Below are 21,516 nucleotides of genomic sequence, written 5' to 3' on the forward strand. Positions count from 1 at the left end.
CCATTTTTTTAATGACATGGATTCCTAGTGGACAAAACAAATAATAAAAAAAATTCTACTTTTTAAAATATTAAAATTCACTATTTAAAATTTAAAAAAATGAAAAAAAATATATATATCTCTCTTCTCCTTCTAGCCCCCAGCTACCCTAACCACCACCCAAGCTTACTCAGGCCACCCATCCCGAAATCCAGACACTCCGCCCCATTCCCAACCTCCCCCACCCCAACCTAGAAAAAAAAAAAAAAAAAAAAAACTCTACCCAAATCCAATAGTCAAACTGAATCCCAAATCAAATAGACAATTTTATCAGATCTATTAAACACATTTCGACTTTTTCCAAATCCAGTATTCGAAAACCCAACTGAAGATCTAATCTTAAGTCAATAACCATATACAACAACATGAACCACGAAAACACATATCTACACAAATAACTAGCTAACAAATTTACTAATCAAACAGTCAAATAACAAAAGAAATCTAGCATACACAGATCTATTGCATACCAGTCACTGTAAACAAGATATATAAGCTATTATGAGCAAAAATATACACCCCAACTGGTACACAGTTCTCCAGGTCGAAGCATATGGCGGTTGCTGGAGATGGTTATGGATCGGGAGGAGAGATGACGCAATCGCCAAACTTCATCTTCATCGCCAAACTACCGCAATCTTCTTCGTCGAAGCCCATCTTCATCGCCAAACCCAGGATATGGGTGTCTTGATAAATTTTTGGGGGAGAGAGGGAGAGAGAAAGAGAAAGAGATCGAGAAGGGGGTAGCTGCGGTTGATTGGGCTATGGTGTCGCTCGTCGGAGCTGTCGGGGGCTGCTCAGTTTGGGGTGGGGGAGGGGTGGCTGCTAGGTTTTGCCAAATTTTTTTAGCTTTTTAAATTTTGAATTAATTTAACAATAATAAATAATTTAAACAATAAAATACTTTTTTATTAATTTTTGTCCACTTAGAAATCCATGTCATCAAAAAATAGGTCTCATATTTGCCACATCAGCATTTAACAGATTTATTAACGGTTTAGGTAACAGAGAGGGTAATTTGTAGGGTTTCCGTGAAGTTAAGTATGTATTCGTAAATGTCCCTAAATTTTGGTATGAACTTGAAAATGACCCTATAGGTTGGGGGGTTTTATGTAGTTTGTCTAAAAATATATTTATCTTGCCCTCTCTCCTCCCTACACAGCTACCCTCACCCTTGCCGTGCGCCCAGCCACCCCCTCCCTCGCCCAAATCCCGCCGACGCTGTAACTTCCGTTCAACAATTTCTCTGACCGGCGATGGTTGAAGATCGGCAACGGTGGTTGTTCTGATTGGCGTTGACACATCTGGACGTACGATGAGGCTGCTATATCTGCAACCGCACCACCAAATATTGGGGTGAACAAAGAGAAGTGCGGGGTTTAAATAGAAAATCTCTTTTTATATACCAGTAATTAACATTGCTTTAGTGGATCATGTTGTTATAAGGTATGTGGCTTAACTTAATTCTAAGTCAAGTCTACACTTTTGTCTCATTTCTAGTTAGCGATTGGCACCTCAAAAAGTCATCATACACTCTCGAAATTCTAAGTCAAGCCAACGCTTTTGTCTCATTTCTAGTTAGCGATTGGCACCTCAAAAAGTCATCATACACTCTCGAAATCCATTTTCAAGTGGGTTTTTTTATTTATTATTATTTTGGGGTCATCCAAGTGGTGTTAAACTTTTAGTTAATTTGTTCATGAATAATTTAAACTTTTAGTTAATGTTATTAGTAGGATTTCCTGTTCTGTGCATGAGTTACAAAGTAGCGTGGAAGCTGTTGAGGCCCAAAAAATTCATGGTTGGGCCCGAATAAATTCCTAGCCCAAAACGATATATTATTGGAAAAAGACCCAATTTGGAGTACACGAAAGTCTGCCATGCACAAGCCACACCTTGCATGCCATGCCAAATAAAAATCTGTCATGCTAGAAATTGATATTAAAATTATAAAGATGCATTTAGCTATGCAAATCCATGCCAATTATCCTATCAATCGTCATAATTAAAAGCATGCCAAACGACATGCTATGCCGAGCGACATGCCATGCCAAGCGGGAAATTATTATTTCACACCCAATCGCACTACAAGCTTAAGTGGGCCCAAGCCACTCGAATGCCCGAGGCTTGCTTGAGTGGGTTGTGGTATGGATGGTAACAAGTTATCATGGGGCCCATCGATTGGTCGAGAAATGGAAGTCTCGGGTCGCTTGGGGGCCTCGGGACTCAAGCCCATTTTTAGGCCCAAATGTGGGTAAGCACAAGAGAGAAAGTAGCCCATTGCCTCAACTAGAATAGCCCAACCAAAGTAGCCCATTGCCTCAACTAGAATAGCCTAACCAAAATAGCCCCATTACTCCAACTAAAATAGCCCATTACCCCAATTAGAATAAGCCAACTAAAAGGCCCAACACTTGATCAGATTATCTCATCCATTGGATGAATCATGTGGTGGACTTAAAAAGCCTATGTAATTAGAATAAAAAGGCAGCACAAGTCTTGGCACTCAGCTGGGAGAGAAAATCACGAAGGAGCTTGGAGAAGTCCACACATGAAGGGCTGCTGGGAGGCTTGGGAGCAAGTTCCAAGCAAAAATCTTTCAAGGAACCAATGGATATTAGCACGCAAGGAAGGATGCCATCCCTTAAACCAGCAGGCGCACCCACTTTCTTTCCTTCATCAGATTTGGCCATGAAAAGAGGAAGAAAGAGGAGAAAGGAGATGAGTGAGAAATGGAAGTTCCCCTCTGAGGCAGCCGCTGGAAGAAGCCTGGAGCACCCAAAATCCCTGATTTTGTGGGATTGGGCAGAGCTGACTTTGCCACCATGAAGTAAGTCAAGAAAGAGGAGAAGAAAGGAGGAGGAAAACTTAGCTAGATTTGGAAGAAACCATTAGGGTTTCTTGGAGAAGAACAAACCCCAGCAACTATAAATAGGGCCTTTTCTACCCAACACAACAACAACCCACAACCTTCAGAGAGCAAGCTTTCTCTCTCTCACTTACAAACCCAGAAATTTTTGTGCTTTGCTTGCCCATTTCCCCCATCTCCCCTGCTTTGGCAGATTGCTACAGCTTTGACAGAGTCACTGTCAAGCTGCCGGAAGCTACGAAAATCACCCAAAACTCTCCTCATTAGAACCTCTCTTCCCCTCCATTAGAACCTCTGCCCTTCGTAGGAACCCACAACTCTCTCTCTCTCTCTCTCTAAAGTGCTAAACCCATGATAATTTTGCTCCCATGCCACATGCCTCTCATGCCAAGCCCGAAAGTTTATCTGTAAGCATGAAGAAATTATCTGTAAGTTGCTGTTGTTTTTGTTGGTGAAGATAACCAAAATACTTCATAAGGCCTTGCTGCCCTTTCGAAGCATTTTGGGGCTTAATTTTCGAACTCAAACAAAGGGGACAACTTCAGCAGCCCAGCCCACTTGCTGCCGGAAGAAAAAAAGCCCCTACAGAAGCTACTGCCAAATAATTCTTCGTTAATAGGAAGTTACATTAGAGATGACCACTTTGCTAAGACATTAATTGTGTGGAAATTTCGAGTTGATACGGGAAACCGTGTGGGGTCTAGGAAAGACTTGTAAAACATTAACTCATTCACCACTTCTACGAAGCTACAGCCAAGTCAAGTCGTGGTTGGCCCACAATTATATACAAAAAGATGCCTGATTCAATTGGGTTGTGATCTAAAAGATATACGAGTACGTTGACACATTATATATTTTTTTTAATATATAGCCCATAATTAGTATTAACGAGAATTAATTGTTAATATATAGACTTTGACCCATTGATCAATTAAATGTTAGTATATAGCCCATAATTAGTATTAACGAGAATTCGCGTCTTTAATAAGCAGTCATTGATCAATAGTCTCAATTCACTTCACATTTCTCATATTCTAAAATTATAATGCTTCATTTTATTTTCTTTTTAAATAATTGAATTAGCGATAACCATGAAGGAACTTTCAGATTTGTGTAAAATGAAGTTAGGATCGATGTCGTTGAATAATCGTGAAATGGAAAATTCTTATGAAAATTCATTTATCTTATTTTACTGGGGAACAAAAATCTGGTGAGTTTTTAGCCCAGAGCAGGAGAATTCATTGAAATTGACAAAAGGGAAATTACATGGGCTCAATTGACTTGGTTCATCTCGTTCATGTAGGTGCAGCAGCTCTTGCGCGTATGTCATGTTGATGACATGTTCTACACATAGATAACAATTATGACCAATTTACTTTGACTTTTGTGGAAAATTTGGCCTGCATTTGAAAGACAGTGGGTCTGCAAAAGGCTTGTAAAATACAAGGGAAGACTTGGACATGAATATGACTATACAATAGCAGAGTTGCTATGATATTTTAATTAAAATAGCTGAGTAACTACACAGATTACGATATTTCTTGACCGAGTAATGCTAGAAAGTGAAGTATCACAATATTTATTTAATTCCATTAGCTAATAAAACATAGGCTTAACTACTACAGTGTCCCCTGAAATATTGGTCAATTCTCACTTTTCCCCCTCAAAGTTAAAGTGACTCACTTTGCCCCCTTGACCGATATTTTGTGTCTCACTTTGCCCCTCACCGTCAAGTCTGTTAAAAATTATGTTAAAAAAGCTGATGTGGCACCAATAGGACCCACTATAAGTGCACCTAGGTTTTTTAATTACTTAAAAAAATTAAAATATAAACATAAAATAGAAAATAAAATAGATTTTAGAAAGGAAGAAAAAAAAAACAAAAACCCAACCCATCCCTTCTACCCCAATCGCACCAAATCCTCCCCTTCCTTCTCTGTCCTTGTAATCCCCCCACGCACCAGAAACCCAAAGCTCCCCGCAATCCACCCTTCTCCCTGTGCAGAACACGGAAAGCCATCACCCCCCACCCGCAACCCATCCCTCCCTGCGCAGAACCCAGAACCTATTCCTCCACCCCTCCCTACGCAGAACCCAAAAACCCATCGACCCCCCTCCCCTGGTAAACCACTCTTGTTAGGTTGATTTTATATGCAAGTTTTATACCCCTTACACTTATTATTTAGTCATGATTTTATATTAAATTGGTGAGTTTAATGTGTCTTGTGTGAGTTTTTGTAGAAAAGATTGTTCGTGAATAATACATCATATAGGAAATTGGATCAAAATTATTGCCTTCGATATAGGATAAAAATCTGGAAAAATAAGCAAAACTGACTTTAGTTGACAGAAAAAATTCCCAGAAACCGTCGCTAAAAGTATGAACAACCCTTTTGTGACAGAGAAAATCTTTGAAGATCGTCACTGAAGCTCTTTTATGACAGAAAATCTGCAGAAATTATGCAGCAAATTTACAAGTTTATTTTCACTTTTTGAGCTTCTAAACGTCCCAATTCAAAATGTAGGTCGAATTTCTGTCCCAAACCTATTCCAACACATCATATTATACATTCTAAACATGTTGGCATCATCAAATTAACTTCACAAACATCCAAAATTAATTTAGGTAGCTAAGTTGATTATGACCAAAATATGAACTCAAAGTGCAATTTTGCAATTTATCTGACATATAACAACAAAACCACTCCAAACACATTTGAAATGACAAACTAAACATGTTCAAATCATCAAGTGGGTGAATCATGGTGGACAATTGGGCGCCAAGATTTGCTAAAATTTCCCTTTCACCATCTGTAAGGTTCTTCTTTGATCCCAATGCCCTCGCTATGTTTCTCGCTGCAGCAATTAAGTCGTCTTGTCCTTCCATTTCCGGACGCATAGACTTGCAATCCCCCATAGACATACAAGAAACAGAGCAAAAATGTAGACCAACAACTAAAACCTTTTCAAATCAACGGCAAGAACTGAAAAACTTTGGCAATTGAACCGAAACCTCTAATTTCCAAGAATCAGAAAAGTAAACAATACCCTCTTGCTGGCACAAATCAAAATCAATGCTTTTGTATCCAATGAAGTAGTTTATGTTGAAAACTGGCGAAGACCCAACACAGAGAAGGTGGTTCTTGGAGACTACCTAATTCAATACTGGTTTCGGAATTTTGTTATTGTTACAGCATTGAAAGTGGTCCCTTCCTCTGGATGATTCTTTACTTGGCATAACAATACTATAATTTGGGCCAAATTAGACACAATATTATATAATCTTCCTATGATGCAACAATAGCTTCTCTTCTGATGGATTTGTTCTCTCTGTGCTTGAGCTCCTCCCAGCTGCCATTTTAGCTCCGGCCTCGGTCCTCTCCCTCGAGGACCGCCAGGTCTTGGCTTACTTGATAACCCGGTCCATGAAAACCATCCCTAATATTTCTTCGATCCCGACCCAAGACCCCGAGAAGAAATCTTCCAAGAAAGGCCCCAAGTCCACCAGCGCCAGCACCCACCAGCCCCAAATGTTCGATTGCGACTGCTTCGATTGCTACAGAAGCTACTGGTTCAAATGGGACTCTTCCCCCAACAGCGAGCCCATCCACCAAGCCATCGAAGCCTTCGAAGATCACCTGGCCAACGACGAGAAGACCAAGAAGAACAGCGGCAGAGGCAAGAGAAGAGACAAGCTGAGCCGTCGCGAGGCCCGAAATCGGTCGATGTTGCTGCCGAAGATTCTATCTTTCTGGAAGAGAATGCTCAAGTTTCACATGAGCTTGCCATTGAAAGCTCTGGTTTTGGTGGGTTCCAATGAGAAAGCGGATGGGGTCGAAGAAAATGACGTGGCGATGATTGCACTGTTTAAAAGACAATTTTTATTTTTTATTTTTATTTTCTTCACACATCGCATTTAGTTTAGCTAAATAGTGGGTCCCATTGGTGCCACGTCAGCTTTTTTAACATAAATTTTAACAGACTTGACGGTGAGGGGCAAAGTGAGACACAAAACATAGGTCAAGGGGGCAAAGTGGGTCACTTTAACTTTGAAGGGGAAAAGTGAGAATTGACCAATGTTTCAGGGTGCACTGTAGCAGTTAAGCCTAAAACATATTATTAGTACTAGAATGGTTTGGTATACATATCTTTGCTTCAAGCTAACTAGTCACTGTAACTACAAAAGAGTCGAATGTGAAATATATTATGTGCACAAATTTCCCATTGATATAATATTAGGCTTCAATCCACTGGCTTCAATCCATTGATATAATATTAAAAGTCTAATTTTATAATTTAAAACCACTAAAATAAAATAAAAATAAAAAAAACTCGATAATAATAAAAATCCCCAACAACTACGCAGATTTTAAAGAGGTAGGCTCCTCAACGTTTTACGTCTTTAAAGAGAAGAGTAATCTGGCAATAGGATGTAGAGGAGTTTGTATTTTTCTAAAACTTAATATGAAGAGTGGTGGGGTGTGTGTATAGATGTACTAGGATTAAGTATTAAGTTAGATGACCTTTTTTGCCTTTTGACATAATAATAAAACTTACAGCTTAATGATTTAAGTATTAGGGTGAACAAAGAGAAGTGTGGGGTTTAAATAGAAAATCTCTTTTACAATTTTGTTCCCAAAAAAAAAAAAATTCACAATTCTGGAAAGGAAAATTTTGGCTCTTTATTTGGGTCAATTGTTGTTCAGTCAAAAATGATTTTATTTGGTTTAACTACTATTGACACTTTATTTCACCAAAACAGTAACCTCTTTTTTTTTTTTCTCTACTAAAATGCAAACTCATAGATATTGTTTCTTTTCATTTAACAAAAAAAAAATTCATAAAAACTCTTGGGGCTGTTTGGTATCCTATTTGAATCCATTTTTTTAAACTGAAAAACAATTTTTGAGTCCAAAGCTCATAATTCGTATTTAGTAAAGCCCAACTCAAAAACAACTTAAACAAGGCCCAATCTCAAAAAAGTGAGGTTTTACAGTTTTTTTTTTCTCTCTCTCCTCCATCTCTTGTCTCTCTTTGTTTCACACCTATTGGTCTCCCAGATCTCTCTCTCTCTACCCACTCTCTCTCTCCTCCATTTCTCCTTTCTTTTTTGTTGTTGTTGTTGTTGTTAATTTCAATTTGGGAATATAGGGACGTTTCTGATTGTTTTATTTTAATTTAAATATAGTTTGGAGTTCAATACCAAACAACTTTTTATATCTTAAAATCAATATTTAAAAACTCATGTTTAAAAAAAAAACATTATTTATTTTATAAGTGAACAATGAACAATGAACATTGCAGACTATTATGGATCTGCTCTGCGGGTATGGTGGGAAGAGCCTCTAACTGAGAGAGATCAATATCTAGGATATGTTGGAAGATGCACAACCTCAACTGTCTTCAAAGATTGAGTATACCTAATTTATTTTATAATTTATTTACAATTTATTAGGGACATTTCATTTGATATTCTTGGAGAGTTGTCAAATGGTTGAGGATTGGAAATATACAAAGAAATATGTTAAACAAAATATACGCTACCATCAATATAAAGAGGCAAAAATGAAAAAGAAAAAGAAAAACGAAAATCTTCTTACATCATAGCTTGAAACCTTTGCTTCCCTTCAATTGTTGTTGTTGCTGCACCACGAAAATCGAAGCATTGCAGTCGAAATCTGATGAAACAAGCAGGTCCCCGATGACCCCCAATTCAGGGAACTCACTCCACTCTGAGAAACCTAATGTCTGAGGGGAATCCAAGCCATTCCTCCTCCCAACTATGATAAGCTCAAACTCATTCATTATAGACCGAAGGATTCGCGTTGTTTGAACTGCATCTTTCGCCGTCTCTTCGACATATGTAACATGCGCATTTGCCACACTTTTCTGCTTAAATTCCTTCAACACCTCATTATCAAGAACTTTTTCCCAATCATTCATAGTTTTACCATCCTCAGCATCTAATCGTACCACTGTTAGGCTAAAGCTCCCGGGGTCTTTGGTCACCCGTTTCACAAATGTCAAGGCCTCCCTATCGTCGCATCCACCTAAGAAGATCATGGCAACGCGATACAACGATGACGAATGTCTCAAATGACCACGATGGACGATAATTCCAATGGAGCAAGGAGCCCTTTCAAGGACACTACAATTTAGTGCCCTCCTAGCATTGCCCTCAGACTCTATGCTGCCATCAAAAGCGAATTTTCGATGAAATGGGAGTAATATAATTGATGTAAGTTTGTCAAGTGCGAGTGTACATATATCCTCATGCATTAGGTTGGATGGAGAGATTGCTGTAAATATGTTTGCTGATACAGCACCTTGATTGTTGAGTTGATACTGGTTGAAGGGGCCGATGACTTTTTCGCTAAAGTGAATGTTAAATGTAACCTTTTCATGAATCTGGTGGGCAATAAAAACAGGGGAGGCTCTGCCAACAAGCTCAATAAGGTGAAGGGCATTGACAGAAATTGGACTCTCCCCAGTTGGACACGAAACATCAAGAAGGTTGATGACAGGAGCAACATCGTATTGTGAGTGAATACATGCAAGTATTCGGAGCTCAGCATTCGGTTTCATATCGATGATGTTCCTTTTTTGGTAGCCTGCATATTTGCTCGAAGGATCATACAAGTAGTTAACCATGCTAGGCACCAGTATTGCAATAATCAGAACACTAACGAGCAGCACCGCGAAAGTTTGATCATCAATCGTCTGCAATGTTCAAGGGGGGAAAAAGGAAAACAAAGACTAGTTATATATGTTTTCCATGGGCATCGTCATTCGAATATGTCTGAATGTTAGTGCCTGTATATACCAGATAGAACAAGAGAAAAGAATAATATTTTTAAGGCTTAATTAACTAGGTACCTTATAGTCATGGAATAAGGAGTATGATGCCAACTCAACTATGCCTTTGGAGCTCATTATGAAACCAATTGCGAGAGCATCATTGAAGGGCATCTTGCAAATCAAAGATGGCACAAAACTGGCCATTACTTTGGACACAAAAGTTACCACCAGAAGGACAATGTCCAGTGTTAACAATTTACGATCATCTCCGATGGACGAAAGATCAGCCTTCATTGCACATATAGTCACAAATAGTGGCGTGAAAACTCCAGAGAAAAAACAATCAAACTTTTTCACTATAGCAGCGCCTAATGGTGGTCCATCTGGAACTGCCAAACCCAAAATGAAAGGACCTAAAAGCGCGGTTTGATCAAACATATCAGAAAGAACGCCAGACAACAGAACCATTAGAAAGATGGCATATATGTATACATCCTTAACAGGCCTGCCTGCTGGTGTATGTTTCACAATCCAAAACAGGGCAGGACGAATGATGAACACTACCGCAAGAATATAGGCGATAAGTGATCCAATGTCCCTGTAAATTTTGTATGTTGGCTGTCCAGTTCCCATGAAAGCTCTGATAAAACTAGCAGTACTTGTTGTAATCACATTGATCATGTCACTGACCAGGCCGGAAGATAATCCCAACCGGCCTAGTTCTGAATTTAGGAGTTTGAGATCCTGAAGAAGGCTAGAAACAACTGCAAATGAAGTCAGAGAATGCGTTACCGCCACAAAATAAACCTTGTCGTCTTCTTCTTCCTTGAAGACATATGTGCAAGCAAAGGTGGTTAACAAGCCACATACTATGGGCACTACAAGTGACAAAATACCAATTGTTAAAGCTTTGTGTCCTGTTTTCTTTATCATGCCTACATCCATTTTCACCCCGGTTAGAAACATGAAAAAAGCATAACCAAACACCGATGCCGTGCCAATCACATCTTGACTGAGGAGTGGAAACAAGGATTCTTTGCCAGACATGTCTTTGATTGAAGGTCCAAGCAGTATGCCAGTCTAGAATTCAAATAACACCTCTTATTAGTCCATCAAACACATAACAAAGAAAGAAAAATCCCACAAAAGCTTTGCAGTTTCATGACTTTATACTATTTGGTTATGAATTAAATGCACGTCCAGATAAAGGGAATCATTTTATATTTCACTATCATGTGATCAAATAAAGAAATAAACAATTAAGAAACTTTAACTAGACAGAAGAGTATTAGAGATGGAACATACAACAATTTGTGAGATGACCTTTGGGAGCTTGAAACGTTTGAAGAAAAGGTGATGGGTGACTTGGGTGATGACGAAAATCACAACAATCTGGAGCTCCAAAAGAGGCACTAAATGACTGGCACGAACTAGCGGCGCCGGAGATTTAAAGACATCATCCCAATTGCCACCAAATTCCATATTGGGTGGTGAGCTGAAGCAAACATTGAAGAAAGTTTCATTGATCTTGTGCAGTGCGATGACATCTTCCTCCAAAGTTGAAATATTTTTGTTGGCCATCATTACATATAATTAACTAAAAGTTTTTTGCAGAAGATAATTCAGAAATGTAAAGGGAGATAAAAACAGAAAGAAAGCAAGGTTATGAGGGCAACGCATGCAGAAATGTAAAGGGAGATAAAAAGATGTTACAGTTCTAACAGCATTGGCTTATGACAAAACACTCGAACTATTTCATACGCACTTTCACCACCTACTTTATTAGCAACCGCGTTAACTAATCACACTCATCTAACCACATTAACAATGGAACTCATCTTTGCTGGATGATTCTCCATTAGTTACAACCATATATGCTTCTTATTATTATTTTAAGTTTACAAGAGTAATTGATATTAAGATTTGTAATGCTAGGCATACCACATTTTTATACCACATTGTGCACAACGTGTCTAATAGAGGTGGAGCCTACCAATACAATGGGGTCCACGTCCACCTCTATTAGAGAGATGGTACACAATGTGGTATGCCTTGCATTTTCCTATTAAGATATACTACTATTTACGAAAAGGGAAAAAAAACAAGATATCCACTTCATCCCATAGTTAGTCTATACATATAAAGCAAAAGACAGAGAATTGTGAAATATTCAAAATACTAGAAAATGTCCTTAGTTAATGCAAACATTAAGAATTGAAATTATTAATTAAATGAGGATAATATGGTAAATTCACACTTTTTCATATTAAAAAGAAGTAAAATTAAAAGAAAAATCAGATAATAAATCCTATTTTTATTGGAACACAACTACCTATTATCTTTTTAATTCTAAAATAAATTTAATTTAATTTTTTATAAAAAAAAAGCCTCTCATATGAGCAGAAGCGCGTACAAAAAGGCTAGTAAAATATAAGGACCGAAAAAATACGAATAAAGTGTAGGGTAGGGTGTAAAAGGAGAGACAAAGTAAAAGGAGCGAGAGGATGTAAGCTCATTTAATTAAGAGGCAGGAGGGGAAAGGTTTATCCAATGGGTGGGTTGTTGGAGTCCAGATCTTCTGTCCCTCTTTTTCCTATACCAACCCTGTACCCTATCTAATTCTTTGACACCTCTCTATTCACTTAACTCTTTATTTTTATTTTTTAATCAAACTTAACTCTTAATACACAGCGTCAGCTTTTAATAAATTAAGCATAAAAAATTTGAAAATTAAACAAAAAAACCAACATCCACCAACCAAACTCCCACCCACCCAACACCGTCAGCCAACCCACCCCGCCGGCGGCGGCACATTCTCCACCTCGCCGGCAGCGATACCTTCTTCACCTCGTCGGCAGCAATCCCTCCACCTCGTCGGTGACAACACCGTCTCCACCTAGACGGCGAGAACACCGCCTCTTCCTACCTCTCTTTCTCTTTCGTTCTTGAAGATAATCTCATATCTGGATCTAATTCAGCGAAGCTCATCATTCAATCCCTTGCAAGTGAAGTGATGGATCTATAACATGTATTTTGCACACAAAAATTTCAAACAAAACCACCCAAAAGAATACAGATTTTGTACAAAGGGATGGATGCCTCTGTCTGTTGGGCCCAATGCTCATCCAGATTTAACACTTTCTTCAAGAAATAGAAAACCAGATAGAGAGAGAGAGATAATAATGGTGAAATATTCTAAATACCAGAAAATGCTTTGGTTAATGCAAACATTAAGAATTGAAATTATTAATTAAATGGGGATAATATGGTAAATTCACACTTTTTTATATTAAAAAAATTTTAATGAAAAGAAAAATCAGATAATATATTCTATTTTTATGGAACACAACTACCCATTATCTTTTTTAATTCTAAAATAAATTTAAAATTTTTAAAAAATGCTTAAATGCTTAAATGGTCCATGTGTTTTACTCATTTGGCCAATTTAATCCCCATGTTTTTAATTTGACCAATTTAATCCCTGTGTTCTATTCCGTTAGTCAATATTGTTTATTCCGTCAAATTAACTTAAAATATTCATTAAAGCTTTAAAAATTAATAAAAAAATTATTGAGTTCAGTTTACAAATAAATAAAAATTATGAACACAAATAACAAAATTAAATATAATTACATAATAAAAAATCTGGAAACCCAACAGCCTCTATGTCGTTCTCTCATGCCGCTTCCACCGAGAACTAAATCAAAACTAGGCCTCCATTCTAGTTTGTTGCTATACTCAAAGCAAGGAGCATCATTCTTCTCTGGCAAGTACAAATAAATCCCCAGGAAAAAGCAAGGAAAGCTCGATGATGTTAGTCCAACGGTTGGCTTGAAGCCATGAAATCATCTTCACCTCCCTAGAAGAAGCTCAATAAGGATTTCAATGTTGAGGTTGTTTGAGATGATGTTGATAATGCTTACTGCCAGGGACGGTCCCATGAACATGTTAACCTGGGCTATAGCCCAGGGAACTTCTTTGTTTTGGGACTAAATTAGTACTCTAGTCTAGGAAATCAGCCGGATGACAAGAAGAAAGAACAGAGAGGAAGAAGAAAGAAAGAAAAAGGAAGAGAGGAAGAAGAATAAAAAGAGAGAGATAGAAGAGGAAAAAGAATAAAAAAAATAGAGGGGGAGATGATAAACAATACGAAAGAAAGAGAGAGAAGAAATAGAATAAAAAAGGGGAGAGGAGGAAATAGAATAAAGAAAAGGATGTGTGTGTTGGGATGAGTTATGTGTTTTTATTTTATTTTTACTTCAATTCCGTCTAAATATTTCCCAGTACATGTGTAGCTTTCCTCTGTTTTTTTTTTCTTCTTTATTTCCCTTCAATCCCTTAGAAAATTTTTTCAACAATATTATCAATAATTCCAAGATTTTTGTCTGTTTCAAATGTCAATAGAATAAATAAAAAGTTCTAAATATGATAAAGAAAATATATATATTGGAAAAAGAGGGCTTATAATTTTTTTTGGGAACAAACAAGAGCTTATAATTTACCCCAAAAAAAAAGGTATCCATTAAACACAGTCTAAAAAAATATATCAATCACTAGATTCATTTCAACATTTAGCCTACTCCTACAAATATTCCTAGCTTTGCCCTTGAATTTAGCCCATGTTATTTTCAAATCCTGGGTCCGTCCCGGCTTACTGCTCTTGGATGGTATATATGATTCTCTTTTAATAACTTTACAGTTTATATCCATTTGTTATGGTATGACTTTGAACTTAGGGCATGTTTACGTATCAGTAATGGAGAAAGTAAGGAATTAGAGAATTTAGGAATCGGGGAACTACAGAATCAGTATGGGAAGAATCATTCCCATTAAGCTGTTTACTAAACATATGGAATTAGCAAAGGAATGGGGTTGATTCCCGTTGTTATTGTTTACTAATTTTCATGAATCAGAATCCAAATTAATTTGATTACTAAAATGTCCTGCACATTTTCACCACAACACATATATAATTCTCAAATTGGCTAAGGAGACCAAACTAATCCTGCAGCAAACCAGTAAGGCGATGTAAACATGAGGAATCAATATGCTGAACAAGATAAACAACAAGAGCCCAGTTCAATGATAATGTTAATAACACCTTTGTCCAGAGCCAATTTCAAACAAAAAAATAAACTCCAATAAATATATATCTTTCAACTACGTAACTAGTAAACAATTAAATAATAATAACCTGCATACTCTTCATACAATTAAACTCCCCTTAGTTGGAATTATGGTAAAGTGGTAAGGGTATTTTTGGAAGTTATTAAGAGAAAACAGGAATGGGAATCGTATCGACTACTCCCCCCTAGTTGATCTGATACCTAGTTTTGAGGGGATGTGATTACGGATTTTGAGGTGGGGCCCACTTATTTTTTCATTCCTGATTGCAAGTAAACGCAGGGGAAGTCAGGAATGGAAATCATTCCCTTTCCTCCCATACCCATTACTGATACGTAAACATGCCCTTAATTCGTCTTGTGCTTTCTATGATGATGCAGCTTAAGAATCCATCAGCGCTGAATTCGTTCAAGTGGATTACAAATTCTGTGGGGTGGGTGAGAGAGAGAGAGAGAGAGAGAGAGAGAGAGAGAGAGAGAAAATAGGTGGTGGTTGGGACTGCTCATGGTGGTTGTGGTGATGGGTGTGGTGGTGGTGGTGATGGCATGAGAGAAGAAGGGCATAGAGGTTGTTAGGTTTCCAGATTTTTTATATTTGTATTCAAATTTTTTTTTTATTTTGTAAATTGAACTTAATATATTTTTTTATTACTGATAAAAATTCCAATGAATTTTTTAATGGTAAATTGACGGAATGGACAATATTGGCTAACGGAGTAAAATACATGGACTAAATTGGTCAAATTAAAAACACAGGGACTAAATTTGCCAAAAGACTATAACACAGAGACCATTTTAACATTTAACCCTTTAAAAAAAGCCTCTCGCATGTGTGGAAGCGCGTGCAGAGAGTGAGAAGAATGTATCAAGTTTCAAGTAATCCCTCACTTTTCTTTTCCTCGTGCATTAAGAAGGTATCTCGCAGAAATTCATTAATATAAAACTGGTAACAAAATAATCCTTAAAATCCAAGTTAATTATTTGAAAATTCCTTCACAAGTTTGAGAGGAAACTGGTGGAGATGTGTGTTGTTACTGCCTGCCTTTTGTTTCCCAACATATTTTGATATCCATATAGTGAAATTGTATATATATATATATATATATATTCTTTTTTTCTTTTTTTTTTCTTTTAAAGTTGATAAATCAAGGAAATGTGCTACAAAAACTTGGGCCTGGTATGCATATATGCTTGAGCTGGATGTTCAGGGAAATATTTAGGTATAGCTTTTAAATATTCTAAAACGATCCTTTTGAAAAGAGTAGCAGGATCCCCTTCGCTTGAAGAAATATTTGACACTTGAGTTATCAATGAGGAGAATACATAAAAGTGATATTTCCTTGTTAGAGTTATCAATGAGGAGAATCCGTCAAGTATCCCCTCACTTTTATTTTCCTTGTTATAGAGGGCTAGTATTTATACCAGCCTTCCTCATTAGTTAAGGTTAAGGAGGTATATACTCTCGTTTATTGTTCTTTATTGTTGAGCGGCAATTCATTAATAAATTTGGTAACCTATATCCTTATAATCCACATTAATTATTTGAAAATTCATTCACATGCGTAAATGTGTGCTAGGCTAGTTGATCAATACAGTGTGGCAGCTCAAGTTCGATCCATATTATCATACATTAGAGTAGTTCCGAGTATTGGATCTTCAATATGCAAAATGAAATCCTTGAAGTTTTTTATTTTTGGTAAAAAGATTCCTTGAAATTGGGTTGATAGGGAGAGATGTGTGTTGTTACGTGCTACCTAGGTGTTCGGTTCATTTTTACACATGATTTTTCATGTTATTCACCCACTATTTTGAGTTAGTTCTTGACATTTTATAGCTTTTTACTTCCTTTTTGTGTTTTCTTAGATTTTACCTTGGTTGGAATGAAAATGAGCTAAAAGTGCATTATTGGTTATAAACTTTGTTTTTGTTCATTTTCGTAGGTCAACTTCTTGGCCTGGGATCAGCATGCTCTGGTGCTCGGATGAGGTCACGATCTTCATGAGACTTGTTCCAATGGATGTTAACTACAACATATCCAAATTTGAGCTCCATTGGACAAGTATTGCCTATCCAACCAATCCAGCATGTTACCACAGCTCGTGAAATCCGAATTTGGCCAGCTTTTACCTCCTTTGTGTTATCTTGATTTTCTTGTTACCATAACTCTTGGTAACAAGAAGTTACCTTAGCTTTGAGATATTTTCTGAAGCAATTGGCATCTTATTGAGGACAAAGCTTCATCATGGCAAGGGGACAATGGGCTAAGGCTTTATCAAAGGTGGTAGTTTAATATTAAAAGGTAAAAGCTGGAAAGGAGGACAGAGGGAAGCAAAGGAATTGCAATCTGAAGTTGGGGAGCCTTTTGAATGTGGAAAAGAAAGTCATTCAAGAGATTACACAGAGGAGAGCAGATTTTGGAGAGCTTGGAGCTTGGAGAAAGCCAAGGTGCAGCCAAGCTAAGTGGAGAAGAAAGCTTCCACCATTGATGACCTTGAAGCTTTCATCATCTTCTCAAAATCTGTAAACTCTTTCTAATTTTATTTTGAGTTTGTATTTGGAATGAGTATGAGCAACTAAACTCCATAGCTAGGGCTTAGGTTGAAGCCCTAAACATGATTACCTTATTGTTTTGATACTTGAATGTATGAATTTCTAGATATTGTTGATGAATTCCAATTCACCAAATTAATCTATCCTTGATGTGTGTTTTTCCTTGGTTGGCCATCTTTGAAAGCATGCTTCTTGAGATTGTTGGGATTATGTGTATCTTCATGTTATCCTAAGCAATAAATGGATGAAGTAAGAATCATCCATGTGAATTGGTTTCTTGAATACCTAATGTAAACACCATGCTATTAGGGTTCTTGTGATGTTCATATTCTCTTTGAACTTAATGGGTTTTTCTTGTAATTGAATCGAAGTACTAAGCACACCTAGATTCGATTATAGGGAAGGCACAAGTATTGTAGCACTCGTACTGCACTTTACGTACATTAGAGAGAATCAATGCGTCTTGAGCCACTCGTACTGGTCTTGATTGCGAACATCTTCAACAACACGTTTAGAGTTCATCACTTGAGTATTCATGAACATTGGTAGAATTGTTTAGGGTGGATTCCGAAACCCTAGTGTTTGTTACATCTTGATTCCACTTTTTGATAATTCATCTCTGCCATTCTCATTAAATTTCAAAGTCCATTTACTTTCATGTAATAGAAATAGGTCACATCAAACAAATCAAAACCCCCCCCCCCCAAATGTGTGTGTGAGTTGCGTGTTCGACACGTTTTGTGTCTTTGTTACTGTTTTTATTTGTTTCCGTAATTGTTTTGGACTTTTGGTCCGCGTTGTGTTCTTCCATTTTCTGTGCTGAATCCAACCATATAAAGAACGTGAATTTTGGACGTATGGTTGGAAAGTTATAGGCAAAACACTGGACAGAGGTCGAAACGGAAAAAACAGAGAAAACGACTCTGCCCAAGAACGACCGGTCGCTAGTGTCTCACGACCGGTCGCTCAGCACATAATTTTGAAGTTTCGACTCTGTACTAAAACGACCGGTCGCTTTTACCTAACGACCGGTCGCCAGACCAAAAACGACCGGTCGCCAGACCAAAAACGACCGGTCGCTCTCACCTCACGACCGGTCGCTGGTCACTGTTCACAGCACATTTCCTTTTTTGTTTGTTTGTTTTGTTTGTTTCTTTTACATTTCTTTACTTTCTTTTTAGTTTCAAATTTGCATTTGTGCATTGTGGTGTGTTAGTTAAGTGTTCTCTTTGTACTCGAATTAGAACTTATAGGCAACCGACAAGTTCTTCGTGGGATCGACCCCGTACTTACATAATCTATACTTCGATAGATTCGTGCACTTGCGGGTATTTTTAATTGGTTGTTTGCACATTAAATTGTGTCCTTTTAGGAATGCAACAATTTTTGGCGCCGTTGCCGGGGAACTGGCACGGCTGCTTATCTGTTTTGTTTGAGTATGTTTAGAGTACTTAGTTTTATTTTTGTTTATTGATTGTTGTTTCATTTTATCTTGATTTGTTTTTTTTGTTTCTTTTTCTTACAGGAACATCCAAGGAGTCACCTTCACCATCACCAATGGCAGCCGCAACTGAAATTGTGGAACTTACTATGCAAGAATACTCCAATAAATTTGGGATGGAGGAAGCAAATGCTTTTGGCTCATTTCAGAATGAGTTGACTATGAATGAATATTTCCAACAAACATACAATCCGGAGTGGAGAAATCATTCGAACTTCTGGTGGACCGACAATCCAAGTTTTCAACAAGAGCCATATCAAGGCCAACATCATATTTGTCCACCTCATGATCAACCTCAACATTACACTCCACCACAATCTTACCAACCACCTCAAGGACCGACTCTAGAAGAACTTGTTGCTTCAATGGCTAGAAACACAGATAGTTTCATCAATGAGACAAAAGGCTACACACAGAGGAATGACACCCACATGCAGAAGAGAGATAATGCCATAGCCAATCTAGAAAATCATGTGGGGCAAATTGCCACAGCTTTGAGTCAAATGGAAGCAGGGATGATGCCTAGCCAAACAGTGATACCAACCGAGCATGAGCATGTTCAAGCAATTACCTTGAGAACTGGTAAGGTAATTGGTGAGGTTGATAATTCTGAAAGTCTAATTCAAAATAATGATGAGATACAGGTTGAGCAAGTGATTAGGCCTAAGGAAAAAGATGCAATCAACATGGAGGAAAATACACAAGCAGCATCTTCACCTGAGTGGATCCCAAAGCATGAAATTGCAAGAAGGGCAAGAAAGGAAAAGGTACGTCATGAACCTACTGATGAAGATATCTTACGTGCTCCTTTTCCTCACAGGTTGATGGGTTCTAAAAAAAATCAACATGCCAAGGACATATTGGAAACTTTCAAGAAAGTGCAAATCAACATTCCTCTCTTGGATGCAAACAAGTTCAAGGAATGCGAAACTGTTGCATTAACGGAAGAGATTTCTGTTGTTTTGCAAAGGAAGCTTCCTCCCAAGTTGGAAGATCCAGGAAGTTTCACAATTCCTTGTATCATTGGTGATAAATTGTTTGAAAAACCTTTAATTGATTTAGGTGCTTCAATTAATCTAATGTCTTATTCTATTTTTGAAGTACTAGAGGAAGACAAGCTGAACATCCATGTTCCAAGTACCAACCATATGTTCAATGTCATTCCTTCTACTCAAGTGAGAAGGCCACCCGATCCTAAATATGTGCCTCCTCCATCTAATCCACATATTAAAGAGCGCTTAAAATTGCTTTTGAAATCTACTCATGTGGGTAAAAAGAAAAGAATACGAAAGGGGTTGATTAGATGGCAAAGAGATTTGAAGAAACTTCATGTTCGGCACAAGGAGGCGATTGAGCCAAAACCCCCTAAGTGACCATGGTATGTTGGAAGTCCGGCAAAAGACTTTAAACTTAGCGCTTCTTGGGAGGCAACCCAAGGTGAATAGAAGAAGTTTGTTGTCGTCCTAATCGCTTCAAAGTGGAGTTTCTCTAGACTCAAACTTACTTTTATTTTACTTTTTTTTTTTTTTTTTTTTTTTTTCCTTTTGAGTTAGGATTTCAATCTCCAACCAAGGTAATTTTGATTTTTTTTTGTAGTTTCTCTTTGTTTTTCTTACTATTTTGCTTTCCTTTACTTGTTTGTGTTGTTATTTTGTTGTTAAGTTTGGGAAGTAGATTGCTTCATGATTGCACACTCAGGATTTTGGCTCAAATGCTTATTCTATTTCATTACATGTGATTACATATATAAACTTGAAAATGCATACATAAAATTCCTAATCACATGTTCATTGTTGCATTCTGCGCCACCTGAGGCTTTTGCTAGTTGCCTCTGTCTGTTCTTGCTTGTAGAATCTGCAGCAGCTCTACATGATCATCATTCCTTTTTTGCAGCATCTCTACATGCTGGTTGGCGCTGTAGAGCCGCTTCTGCAGGTCCGCCACCAGAGCTTTCAGGGCCGCCACCTCCTCACTCAGTGCCCCGCACTCCCGTGTTCTCGCCAGTAGGCGCATGCCCAAATTTGTGGCCGAGACCGCGTTGAGCACGGTTAGATTGTGGGACTCGTCCACTGCCATCTGGTCAGACCTCTGCGCCACATGCAGGTGATCTGCAACTGTCAGTCTGCTGACAGTCATGCCCTCCGGCATTACTACCCTTCGCGGCACCACCTCAGAGAAGTTTGAGGCCGAGCCATGGTGGTATGAGGAGTTTTGGAAGATAGGGGTTGGAGGAGCCCTTATCTGGGAATTTGGTGGTGCTAGTGACAGCTCAAGGTTGAGATCATCAAGGTGAGTGCATGAGGATGCCATTGTTTTGTTTTTGGATGTTTTTGATGGTTTTCCTTGAGTTTGCAGAAAGAAATGCAGGGTACTCTTCCGCTTGCAGAGGCATGGTTTAAATAGACGTCTGCTGATGCGAGATTTGTGGTCCAGCTGTTTGCCATTTTCTCTCGATACCTACGCTTCACGAGGATTTTGCGGTCGCATGCATTTATAAGGGAGCATTTCTACTTTCACTTTAATTTTCTTTTTACCTCCGTGTTTTCTGGTGTTTTTTGTTTTTTTTTTTGGTGGTGCTTTGTGTTTTGTTTTGTTTTATTTTAATTTTGGGAAGTGTGTTTTCCCTTTCGGCTGTC

The 21,516-nt window shown here is 37.9% G+C and overlaps 1 protein-coding gene and 1 pseudogene across 1 annotated transcript; one reads left to right on the forward strand and one right to left on the reverse strand.

Moving 5' to 3' along the window:
• The first annotated feature begins 6,201 nt into the window (after positions 1-6,201).
• Positions 6,202-6,843, forward strand: LOC148296297 (uncharacterized; annotated as a pseudogene).
• A 1,582-nt stretch (positions 6,844-8,425) lies between these two features.
• LOC110773813 (cation/H(+) antiporter 4-like) lies at positions 8,426-11,290 on the reverse strand. Its single transcript, XM_021978335.2, has 3 exons — positions 11,012-11,290; positions 9,785-10,786; positions 8,426-9,628 (listed from the first exon to the last, which is right to left on the reverse strand). The coding sequence occupies exons 1-3, from the start codon at positions 11,288-11,290 to the stop codon at positions 8,510-8,512; spliced, it is 2,400 nt and encodes a 799-aa protein (XP_021834027.2). The 3' UTR covers positions 8,426-8,509.
• Between the last annotated feature and the right edge of the window lie 10,226 nt (positions 11,291-21,516).

This window comes from Prunus avium, chromosome 2, assembly GCF_965620075.1.
Source record: "Prunus avium chromosome 2, drPruAviu1.hap1.1, whole genome shotgun sequence".
Lineage (NCBI taxonomy): Eukaryota > Viridiplantae > Streptophyta > Magnoliopsida > Rosales > Rosaceae > Prunus > Prunus avium.

Coding starts and splice junctions, on each gene's coding strand:
- LOC110773813 (XM_021978335.2), bottom strand. CDS start 11,290: ATGATGGCCAACAAAAATATTTCAACTTTGGAGGAAGATGTCATCGCA. Junction 10,787..11,011: donor AGGTCATCTCACAAATTGTT/GTATGTTCCATC, acceptor TTTGAATTCTAG/ACTGGCATACTGCTTGGACC. Junction 9,629..9,784: donor CCTTATTCCATGACTATAAG/GTACCTAGTTAA, acceptor TGAACATTGCAG/ACGATTGATGATCAAACTTT.